This window comes from Amblyomma maculatum, chromosome 4 (assembly GCF_055883805.1).
Source record: "Amblyomma maculatum isolate TAMU_Amacu chromosome 4, ASM5588380v1, whole genome shotgun sequence".
Taxonomy (NCBI): Eukaryota; Metazoa; Arthropoda; class Arachnida; order Ixodida; family Ixodidae; genus Amblyomma; species Amblyomma maculatum.
This window is the reverse complement of record NC_139347.1, coordinates 31,640,173-31,652,630: the sequence shown is the minus strand read 5'-3', so window position 1 is coordinate 31,652,630 and position 12,458 is coordinate 31,640,173. Positions and strand designations below refer to the sequence as shown.

At 45.0% G+C, this 12,458-nt stretch overlaps 1 protein-coding gene across 1 annotated transcript; it reads right to left on the bottom strand.

The window, feature by feature from the left end:
* Positions 1-1,655: 1,655 nt before the first annotated feature.
* LOC146190598 (uncharacterized) lies at positions 1,656-5,578 on the bottom strand. The gene is made up of 3 exons (XM_084600199.1): positions 5,531-5,578; positions 3,757-4,118; positions 1,656-2,928 (listed from the first exon to the last, which is right to left on the bottom strand). Exons 1-3 carry the CDS (start codon positions 5,576-5,578, stop codon positions 2,370-2,372), a joined length of 969 nt encoding a protein of 322 aa, XP_084456325.1. The 3' UTR covers positions 1,656-2,369.
* Positions 5,579-12,458: the final 6,880 nt, after the last annotated feature.

The following is a 12,458-nucleotide window of genomic DNA, read 5'->3' as shown; positions in this document are numbered from 1 at the left end:
TTCGAACCCGGGTACTCCGATTCAGTGGCCTAAGCATTGAGCCACCGTGGCGGGGCATCCACTATCCAAAGCGCTTAGTTTCTGTTTTGTGCAGAGAAAAAAATCGGGTTCCCTTGCGTTGCAGAGCTTCAGGTTTTTTTTTTTTTTTTTTGTTTTTTTTTTTTTTTTCATTTTATTTTATACACTCCATGGTATATGGCATCGTCGTGCCAACTGCTTTGAAATAAAATCCCCGCTGACACTGACTGTATACCCATGCGGAATAACTCAAAAATCGTTAGTGTGTTTATTAGCTGTAGCTGTGTAACTAAAAGGTTTCACAGTCAGTTATGTCCGCCGCAGACGTAACTTTGTTCCTGTATTTTTTTTTTTCTATTTCGAACTCCCTTTTTTAAAGAATTTTTTAAAGTGTTCGCTAAAATACCTAGCGTATACATTATTGTATTAGCTTCCCCCACAATGATTCTAACTTAAAAGCAAACATCTTTCCTCAGAACTACCCAGCCAACGTAACCTTGAACATAAAAAACGGTCTGACTTTGGCAATAATATTGAGGCTATGTTATGCGCTCAACATGTGAAAAATACCCGACGGTTTTCATAACTCGCATCCGTTATATGCAAGGAACACGTACGCTCCATGCCAGCGAGATTGCCTTCCCTTGGGTCAGAAGGCGCCTTCCCCGGAAGGAGAAATCTTCCAAGAAGAGACACTGCGGCCGATTTTGTAAGCAAAGAAAAACAAAAAAAAAATTTAAGAAATGCCTGACGCAATTGAAACCGCACCTAACGACGCCCCCTCCCCCCCCCCTTTACACATGTTGCCCATTAAAAAATATAATTGTCCCGTGCATTCAATCTGCGAACGCTTAATTCTAAGTACCACCTTCTCTCCCATCTTAAAAGTGTATGAAAGTAAAAATAAAATAATAATAAGCGACTGCTTAAATGGCATAAATTCTCGCTAATGTAGTACAAACGCTAGGTAATATTATACGAAGCTTTTTTTTTTTTTTTCTCACCGAAGGACTTAGCGTACATACCGTCCTCATTTTGCGCAAATCCGGATAATTGTTGCCTTTTTCAGAGGATTAAGCCACGAATTCTGCTTGCAGAAATAAAGCAGAGTTTAGTTAGAGACACTGGGAAACTATATGTGCACTGAAGTTTCAGTACTCCTCAAAGGACGCCCCATGCAAAGAATTCTCTGTTCTGCCGTCGACCTTAGATATATCGAACCCGAAGGAGAGCGCGAAATGGTTCGATATATTGGTATGGTCGATATATAAAACGTACCAATACGTGATACTTCTCGCCGCTTCGCGCACGCACTGCTGGCAGCTTTTCCGCATGCGCAAACAACATGACGGGAACACATGACGACACAACGAGCGCGAGCTCGCTCGTTGTGTCGTCCTCTTCTCCTGTGTTCCTGTCACGTTGTTTCCGCTGTTAACATACAATGGACCACTAACAAGCCTAATATGCTGTTTTCCGCATGACTACTGTGTCACGTTGAAAACAGTAATACCAGACGGAAGGCCACTTTCATTAGGACTCGATGCTCACCTCGGCCAATGTCTGTTTTGCAGCGTTGAGCTATCAGCAGGCGGACAAGGCTGCACAGCCATGTGTGTGTATGTGTGTGTGTGAACAACTTTTATTTCAACCAGAATGGAGGCCGCCTGCTCCCCGCCCCGGCACGCAGGCCTAGGGGACGGGGGCCGGGACCTCCGTGATTAGAGGCAGGCAAAGAGGTTTTGGTTCCTTGCAGCCTCTTCCTCCAGGCGGATGGCTTGCTTTCTGCAGAAGGGTCTCCTAGGCTTCTCTACTATACTATTTTTGTCTTAGCCCCTGGGGAGCTAGCGCATTATCAAATTACGTGGTTGAGGGTCCTTCTCTCCCCACATCGCTTACATTTATCGTCTTGTCTCTCATCTTTCCGGACGTGATAGGCCCAGACTGGGTACCAGCTGGCTCCGAGCGCGAAAACTGACCGTGTTTCACCATTGGGAGAAGCGCCGCTAGCAGGAGCACGGCGTGCAGTTCGATATATCGAATGTTTGGCAGAACGGAAGTTCGATATAAGCAATATTTTCATATACCCAGGTTCGCTATATCCAGGATCGACTTTATTCCGTCCTTAACAGCCAACAGTGGCAAAACAGTCAAAGCTAGCTCTCCGATGGAATTTCAGTCCGACTCTAACGTATTGTGACTGCCTTATGTGCAAGATTTCTTTTTTTATCGCCGGATCTCGGCAGCTAAGGAGATTAGGCTCAATACTCAGCTGCTCAAATTACATACAACCTTGGAAATAGTCACTCCCACGTAGCATACATTCAGGCATGTAGAGGCAAAATGCGACATCAGCCGTCACGCATCAGTCCTGCCACAAAATCTTCCATGTCACCGGGTTTCCAGGTGCGCTGGCTGACATTGGACCCAGCCCAAGGCGGAGATCCGCTGCCGGATTGCATCTCTACCACACGCGTGGTGCTCTGGTCGTGAGGGTTCTTGTAGACGTAACGTCTGATTTTGGGGCCCGCGCCTCCGCTGCTCCCACCGCCGCGCCTTCCCGAAGACGTGGTCGAAGCCGTCGGGCGGTAGTCGTACCGTTGCGATTCGTATCCGCCTCCTTTGGGTCCGTAATGGCTCAGCCCATAATTGCCGCCGTCACCTCGATCTCCTTTGTCCGAGCCGTAACTGTGGCGGTATCCATATCCACCCGTTTTGATTGGATAACTGCTGCTGTAGCGCGTCTCATAGCCACGGCCCTTAGGCTGGCCGTGATTATCGTCGTCGTTGTAGTGTCTCTCGTACGAAGTGGCATGGTTGGTGCTATAGGTGCGCTCGGGGTAGACCTTCTCGTAGGCGTATGCGCGTTGTGTGTTGTACCCTTTTGGTCCCGAGTCGTAGTGGAAATGTCTGTGAAGAGACCAGAAGGTATATATGATCAAAGAAGATGTATGTAATGTCGGGTTGGCGTGACAGGCACTGAAATGGCATCTGTCCACGCAGAAGCCGAAAGGAGCAAAACTTTCCTAGATCCTGAGATCACGTCCTTGTGCAGGAAGATTTAGACCTCGGATGAACAGATAGCAATTGCGCAGTGCGCGATACATGCATGAATACAGAAATTTCGCAAATTCCACTTCTCCCCGCAACCTCCTATATGTTTTTGCACTGTACAGAAACAATTGTGAAACAGAATTCAAGTTTAGGCTCACGTAATTAGCGCTGCTTTGTTATAAAGGGCATCCTTCCTTAACAACAAAAAGTGTCTTAAAAACCTAGTACTGAGGTTATGTATTTCGATAGGCATTTTCACCGCAGAATGTTAGTCGTATACTGTATATACTGCGACGTAGGCTACCCAAATTTTTATCCTTACTTTTCTCGTTTCGGTTTCTATGCGCTACTGCAATTCCTGAGAATATTGTGCTCCTTTCATCAAGTTATATTGGGCTAGCAGATATCCCACTCAGTGACTTTGTAAGTCCACTCGTGTTTTAGCCTAGGATGTCAGCTCCTAATAGGTTGGCAGCTCCACTGCTCCACCATCGCAAAAGCAGAACAGTGCACGGCCGAGGACATCCAAGTCGTGACATATGAAACGCATGCTCCTCTGCTGCTGGAAGGATATTGTACGCATTGCAGAGCGCGAAGGGACCTCTAAACCACTCGACCACGCATACAACCTGCTAAAGGAGGGACGTATTAATCTCGCTTCATCGTCTGAATGCATGTACCGACCTCATTGCATCAGGAAAGCCGAAGCCTGGACTGCCGCCACCCCCGTAGTGGTCCGTAGCCGAGGCATAGTACCGCTCGCCACTCCGGTCTGACGGGGCAGCCTTCTCTGTCCTGTACGTCGTTTGGGACGAGGAGGCGGGTTTGAGCAACTCCTCGCTCCCTGTAGCGCTGACAGGGGTCTCGTGGGTTACGGCCACTGCAAAATCAAAACCACTGCCAGGGGACGCCGCCAGTTCTTGCGTGCCCGCTGCGCCTGGTTCTGGGCCGCCTGGCGCAGTATTCAAACCATCTTGATGGCTGGCCTCATCGTCTGCAAATGACTTCGCAGTCAACTCTGCAGCCAGGACCGAGAGAGTGAGAACCTGTCAGGTGTAAAACGCACGTTGCAGCAGTCAACTCTCGGAAACAGCCCAGAATTTTCGCCAATTTCATTGTCATCGGGGAATGTTCGTTGAAAATTATTTTTAGTCACGTGAAATCTATGAAGCAGAAGGATCTGTACAAAGAACTTATTACGCCGTTTGCTTGAGGAAATGTCTAGTCATTTATTGGTTTCGATGGCAATTAGGCGCTAATTTCATTATCGTAACGGCATCACGCGATTAAATTTTTTTAGTGCAGTATAAAGCGTGCTACAGTTTTTGTGTATGCTCATGTGCTTGAGTTCATGTGCAAGGACATTCTTATTCGGCATGCATGATCACCATTATTTTTTACATTTCGGTCCGACCTACTACATGTGCGCCTCTGTGATGTCTGCAAATATGAGTTTGCAGACGTTTTGTTCATCAGACGGCAAACCATAATTTTGGGCTGTGAAGTATGACGCATCGAAGCGGGCTTCAGATTGATTTAGACCATTTGAAATGGAAGCAACTATTCGCTTACGTACAAGCCGGTCATATCTGGGGAAGGCAGCCTGAAGAGTAAATACGCTGTGACAGTCAGCCATTATAACAGCCATGTTTTGAATATACTGAATAAAGATTATTATTATATATAGTACACAGAGAGCGAAGCATCCGGAAACAACGAAGAAGCTATCTTAGCTCAAAGTTCCGGCTGGGTGGCTAAATCTTTTCATGGCAATACGAACTGAATTCCGCGAGAAATAAGAGAGCGGTTCTTCATATCTCCAGCAAGAAAACTGTAATCTGCATTCTTATGAACTGAAAGTGTCTATAAATTCTTTTGTGCCTAATCCAACTGTTACTTTGTTCAAAATCATACAGATTTGGATCATAAGTCTTCCCGGATAATACATTTTGTAGCATTTCCTAAAAACGTATCAACGAGGTTTCACTATACTTCTGATGGTCACACGATTTCAAGGCTTTTCACATACTTTGCATTGCAGTTGCATACGCGAGCTTGTATCTATAAAGCCGTTAAACATCTTGTGAGAACGTCCTCTAGACTTCCAAAGCAGGATGTGTCGTCCCAAGCCGGCTTTTGAGCGTCTTGCGTAATTTGGCATAAATACACTTGCTGAAACAACTTCCAGATCTTTTGTCTAAAATGTACCGAACACGATATGTGTCAAACACGTCTTATAGATGTTATATGTAGTTCAAGTATTCCAAAATCTGAGCATTATATGGGAGCTTCGCATTTTATATTCATTAAAATTCGTTTGGCGCGGAACCTGCGAACTCGCTCTCAGCAGTCGAAAGTCATAACAGCAGCCAATCCTTGCTCGTAGCAGTTTATAGGGCGCCACTGTGTACGACGTCGTCCCTTACTACGCTTCCAATGGCTAAACGTGCGTACTCACCCTGAACAAGGAGTACCACGGGCCTATTCCGTGACGTCCAGCTCTCATGCTTGCCGACGCAACACGGTCCGCCCGCGAACAGCGAGGACCCTGAGCAATTTCTAGACGCGGGCGCGCGGTGGGATTAGCCTTTTAAGTAGACTAGTGCTCCTGACGCTGGTTCGAAGCCGGACCAGCAGGTGTCAGCCATTGACTGGTCCTTCGCGGGCCGCCTCACGCCTTAATAAGAGCGCTGAGTGCATGCGTGCGAGTCGGCGCGCCTGTGCCGTGCTTTCCCGCCATGGTTCATTCCACTGCGCTGGCGTTTCAGCAGACCCCGGCCACAGGAAGGCTGCGTAAGTAGTCCCCGTAACGGCGCGTGGCAGCTAGGCGTGAACGCTTCGGGTGACACTTGGGCACGGGGAAGCGGTTTCTTTTGCATTTTTTTTTCTTTTGCGCTCGCTTGTCGCCTCGTTGGGTTCGTTTCTCTTGTTCCTCCAAATCGGACTGTACCACTTTACTTCCTTCCTTGATTTTCCAGCGGAAGATAGATGCAACGAACCTGTAGCGCTGACCGTGCACCCTCACGAAGGTGCATACACGCCAGCAAAATTTCGTGCTGAAGACAAAATGTGTTGAAGTGAGTGCTATATTGGAACGGCTTATAATGAGCTTGGGCACTGCAAGATATTTTCTGCAACTGACGTCTGTAAAACGTACGAAAGGTGAAGTTTATTATGTACGGGAGGTGTTCTGTAAGTTCTGCACCCGTAAATTTTAAATCGAGATAAACATGAATTTTATTGAAAGAATATGTTACCTGGGCAGCCGTAAAAACTGGCTATTTCCCCACGATGAGGGAACACCAGGGGGGATCTCACCTCGCGCCTAACAAAGCAGTCATAAACGCAATGCAACAACGACATGTCGTCAGTAACGGCCTTTTTCTGTCCCTTTGCAGCTGTATCATGAACAAAGTATGCATCCATTGCACGGGGAACGTATTGAAAGTATGACGTTGCAGAATATATCCCCTACCCCCCCCCCCCCCCTTTTTTTTTTGTCCACGTCCAGCTATGCCAGATTTTCCCATATATGCGAAGCGACCCCTAAATAAAAGAGAGCCTGCAAGATTCTGAATTTAATTCCGGCAGCAGTGGCCGCATTCGATGGAAATGAAATGAGGAAACAATAGACGGCTGTGCGATGTCGGCACAATTGAGTAAAGACCCCCAAGTGGTCGAAATGCATCCACAGTTCTCTACTAGCAAACGAGCAACTAAGGGAATTGCCATTAAATAGTAAATTAAAGTGGGTGGTGCATACCTTGTCATCTTCTCGTCCATGTGGGTATACTGCGCAGTGTTTTGCTCAGCGGTGTGAGCGAGTGAGTAATATTTTTATTAAATGAAGCTGGGCACGCGAGACGTATCCTAGCGGAAAAATCCCTATGAGTCACAATATCCTCATTCAGATTTCTCATATTAAACTCTTATAATTCTTATATAATCTCATACAAATATCATTCAACGTATGATAAATATATGATATTGTATGAGATTTGTATGAGTTTAGTACGAGTTTTTATGAGAAATCTGTATGAGGTTATTTTGACTCATACAGTTTTTTCGCTAGGGGAGGGGCAGTATAGGGACGGAGATTTCATTTGGTATATATATATATATATATATATATATATATATATATATATATATACGAAGACCGGGCCCCGGCCGAAGCCGAAACGTCGGAAATAAATCATTGTTCTCGTTCGTGCGCCCCTACCTCTTTTTATATATATAAGGTAGAATAATTTTCTAGGGCTAGGTTGGATATGCTTGAAAGAAAACAGATATATGTATATATTCAAAAATGAAGTAATCTTTTTTCTGCTTACAAAGCAGACCAACTATATACTCTCCAGAAAAACTACAAAAATTATACAGGAAGCAAAGACACGTAAATGGTTAAGGCTTCAGCAATAGTAGCGTGGTTTTGTGTGAATACTGTGTGCCGCTTCCTTTTTTTTTTTTTCTTTTACTTTCACTCTCTCTTGCACTGGGGCCACTTTTCAACCTATACACAACCTATACACATTGTAGCAGAACTTGAATACCTTCAGTGGTTCCTCTGTGTTTTTCTTCTCCTGTCCCGTCCTTTTGGCGCAGTTAAGTTTTTCAATAATGCATTACCAACTAGCTCCCCATGGCACTCTATGAGACTTCAGTGGTGTTTATGAAAAAAATAGCCCTGCAGTGTAACGCTTTTTCTTTACTGCTCATGTTACCACTGGGTGTCTGACAGTTGTTTTACCTCTTTCGGAAATAAAATTTTGTGCCGATTCAGCAAACCAGTCGTGGCCCATTTCTTTCTCCCGTATTATATCTTCAAATTGTCAATTGCCTTACCGCAGTGTTGCCATATGCGAAATCCAAACTTCATCATTGCAATCACAGCAATCACAGTATCGAACAACATATCTAGAGAAGCCTCGTTTGCGACTATCCATTACACGTCGTGTAGCGGCTTAATTTAAAGAGCTTTAGAGTCGCATATGTTGTGAACCAAGCACGCAAGTGTTGTGCCATTTTAGAGGTGCATAATTTTGGTGAAAAAAAAAAAAATGACAGCGCTGTGTGATTAGTTAACTTTAGGGGCACGGTTTCAGTGAAGAAAAACACGTGATGTGGGGCAGAGGAAACACGCACGATGCGGTGAGTGAGATTTATTAATGCAATGAGTGAGCGAGCTTTAGGTGCATAGTTACGGCAAAACCAAGCGAAACTATCGGGTCTCAGCGATCTTTAGGCAAATTTACTTCGAAAGGTTAAAGATGGAGGGAGGATGGGAGGCGAGGGGGAAGCGAAGGTTCAAGCTCCATTTATTATTAAAGATTTATTATTATTTATTTATTATTTATTATTAAAGAAGCAATGGTGAACTCTCACTGAGAGTGCACCATTGACACTGCTTTATAATACCGAATGCTGACCACAAAGCTGGTAACATAGGCATCTAAAATACACTTCCTGGCCGCATTGTTCTTACAATTCCTCGATATTTTTTGTGGCATACGTGTCGTCATGCACGGAACGTGTGTTGCTCAGCGTCACTGGCAATAAATGCGGCCGCGGGCCGATTGCGTTGCATCGAAGAAAAGAAGAACCTGTTCGCGAATGCCACCATGACAACGACGACAACAACAAAGATTCGTCCAAAATGAGGGTCGATTGAGGGTGATTTTCTTTCTTGGCTTGAAAACGAAAAAAAAAAAAAAAAAATGGAATGCCGAATTCGGTTTTCGCGTTCCAGATTTAACTGAAATACCTCAATGGCATTGTTGCGCTGAGTAGCAAGCTGGATATCGAGAAAGAGTAGTTAAGAATGAAACCAATTAGCAAAGCGGGCAGAAGCCTTACAAGCGTAGATTTGAATTATTCCGGCCGACCTCTCTGCCTTTTCCTTTCAATAAATTCATCTATCTATCTTATATACGGTATTACAACGGAGCGCCATTCAACTATGCTCTATATTGCTTACATGATTACACGCTTTACACACCTATAGACCCTATTCACTATCAGGTTTAGCAGGCGGCAGTTGTGGTAACTCTGATTCTGAAAACGCCATAACGTTGAGCGGCTCGAAACTAATTGCACAGAAAAAATGTCTCCGACGCGTTTCGGCGCCGGTCTTCCGGCGTCCTCCCTGCTGCGCAGCGTTCATTTGTCGGACACTTGAGATGCCGTTTGCAACGCTGTCCAACCAGAGCTCGGATTTCACATACGCCGTCTCATGATTCGCTGTAGGCCCTCTCTTTCTTCCCCCCTCTCCTATGTTGCGTTGTGCGTGCCATGGTTGCCAGTACAGCTGCAATGACGTCACGTGAATAAGCTCTTCTGAACGTAATCTGCTAGCGGAGCGGTATTCCGTCATCATATTTTAGGGTAGTTATTTGTTTGAGGTTTCTTCACTATAAAACATGTAAACCACGCATAAGCGTCAAGAAAATCTGTCATGTTCTGGCTGGATTAGCGGGAGTTTCATAAATAACGCTGCAGTCGACATGACCACGTGATGTCCCGAGCTCGCCCTTTTAATTGCTCAACCAGCGCGTACCACAGCCGTTCAACCTAGTCATAGCAAATGACAAGCCATACTTTCAAAATCAGCTTCCACACGCGTTTTTATCAAGCCTCTTGATGCAGGGTTTTTAACGCAAACAAAGACAAGGGTTCCATCAAGCGGTTCCATCATTTAACATTTGTAACTTTTTTACTGCCGGTGATATTTTCTTCTCCAAGCGAGCGCAGGTTTCCATTGCTGTCAACAACAATTTCTGAGTTAATTACCAGTAAGTCGAACGCTCCCCCAACTGAAAAAAAAAAAAAAAAAAAAAAAAACATTGGCCCTATTCAACGTTGACAGACAACCGGGCTGGCCTTTGCTCGAGCTAGATCAACAAAGTTGGTCCGAGGTTCTTGTTATTGGCCTTACACCGGCCGACCTTTGGATGCCGACATAAGGCCAAGGCCGGAGGTCAATCTTGCATACCCTGTATACAGTGTGCACTTAAGCAACGCAATACGTTGCCTGAGTAGTTTCAAATGTCCCTGCGTAATGTAAATCTTGTTGCTGATCCTCAGAATATTCTGAACAGCTGAAGCAAATTCAGTGCCTTTTCTAAGGCAACAGATTGCAAGGAGAAGATGTCTGGCAGTGAACATAACGCACACATTTAAGGCGATCAGGTCCAACATGTCAATCGTACAAGAAACACGTACTACATCAAAGAAAGTTTACGAAACAGAAAACACCATCGCATTGCGCACACGCAACTAACAGCAACTTTTAGCGAGCTTATATATCCGCCACACGAAACCCTCATTCCAGAGCGAGTGACACTCGCAAATCGAGGGAAGTTATTTCAATTATTTTAAAACTTGAGAAGCAAAATTGATAAATAAAAGAGGGCATGATTATCTTCTAATATTTTTTCTTCAGCAGTCCGTTGTGCCATATCTTTGTGCGAACATCATGAAAATACATTCGCTAAAACATACATGCTAATTCTCAGGAAGGCTCTGATGTCCATGCACTCATATGTGGCTTTAGTGTCCTTTGTGCAGTTATATACTGCCTGCACCGGCTTCACGGAAAGAAGCAGAATTCAATAGACTAGTACATTACCAGTGCAATATATCTTAGCCTCGCGAATTTTGTTACAAATTTCAGTCCTGCATTTGCGCACACTTCTGGCTGGCTAAAAGCACTTGGCCAACCTCGTGGGCAGCCAAACACGCTCCTACTATAGGGCATGTTTGACTATCCCAGTACCATTTGCCGACTGTTGGCTGAAAGTCTTCGGACAGCTATTAACCAGCGTAATTGGCAGCTAACCAGGGCCCACCTTTGGGCCTGCATTAGCTGTCCGAGAATACTGGCTGCCGAGCACTACCCAGTCGTTTGACGAAGGTCGGCCAATTTCAGTTGGGCCAGGCTGAATAAAAGCCATGTTATAAGCTCCGGGTGTATTTACTGCGCAGGAATATATAAAGAAATCGCAATGTGACAAATAAAAACCCGAGCCACGTACTCGAGTGTTAGTAAATGAATCATCTCAGTAGATCTGCAATGATTATCACGCGGCGCGGAAGTGGAGTTCACTGGCACGCAGAATAAACGATTAACATCGAAGTGTCATTAAATGCATTCTTAAATTTACAATTATAAAAAAAAAGACACGTACAGCCCTTAATTATATGCAGATATTTGCCGTTTTTACAAGCCTCATGGTTCAGAGAAGGCCACGACTCAAGGGTTGCAATGAGGGTTCACATTCTCATCAGCAGGGCGTGAATTAGGCGCCTGAAAAATTTGCTTTAGAGCAGAAACCATTTTGAGTGGCCCCACTGTTATGGGCAAGGGGGGAGGGGGGGAGTGATGTGATAACCGGCCTGGGCGTAGAAAGCCTGCGATAGTAGACTGCACGGGCAACAAATCTGACCTAGCTGTTTCGTTCGAAAAGCCATAGGCATAGTAGTCGGCACCGCACGTGTCGGAAATAATCTGGGGTTGCGTAAAAAAGAAATTGTATCATGTAATTTGTGTTCCTGCAGTGATTCGCGATTGATTGGTATGTGATAGGCGATGACGAGCTAGTAAAATCATTGTAATTAATTGATTATTTAAGAAAAAAAAAGCAAATCGAAATAGTCGCATAGCGCTGCATCAGCACCAACTCTATATACAAGTCCTCCAACGTGTTTAAAATGATTCCACCTTTCATTCGTTCCTACTTTGTACTCAATATATATATATATATATATATATATATATATATATATATATATATATATATATATTGTTTGTTTGTTTCAAAGTGTCTGCACAAATCGTAGCCGTGGCAAAAGTGTGATCTTATTAAGATCTTCGTCGCAAAATTTACGCTGTCAAATGAAGTTTAAATGACGTTTGCGACATGTGCAGCTAAACATGGGGCAGAACGACGAGATGCACTCTATTACTCGTTTCTTTGGTACGTACTACTAGTACAGATAAATCGTATAAACTCGACATCACATAACTCTGGATAAACCATATTTCCTCGCAGAATGGCATCTTCCTGAAATCGGAAGAAAGAAAAACAAGACGGAAAACAAAACGTGTTGAGCAGGGACCAAAAGGACGCGTCAGAGCTAGGGTGGTTTCCCTTGTACCTTTGGAAACCCCAGCTCCCGCAGCAAGGAGAGAGATTGAAGAGATGCCGAACGCCCGCGAGCAAGCCCGGCGCCAGCACACCCACCACTTTCTCGAATTCCCCCTTTCCCCGCGAATACAAAAGCGTCTGAAAGCGCTTTTTACTCCTCGGACGGACCACCACCCTCCTCCGAGGGCCGGTCGAACTACGTTCGCGCGCCCCTCGCCCTCCCTCGGACCGTCGCTCCGC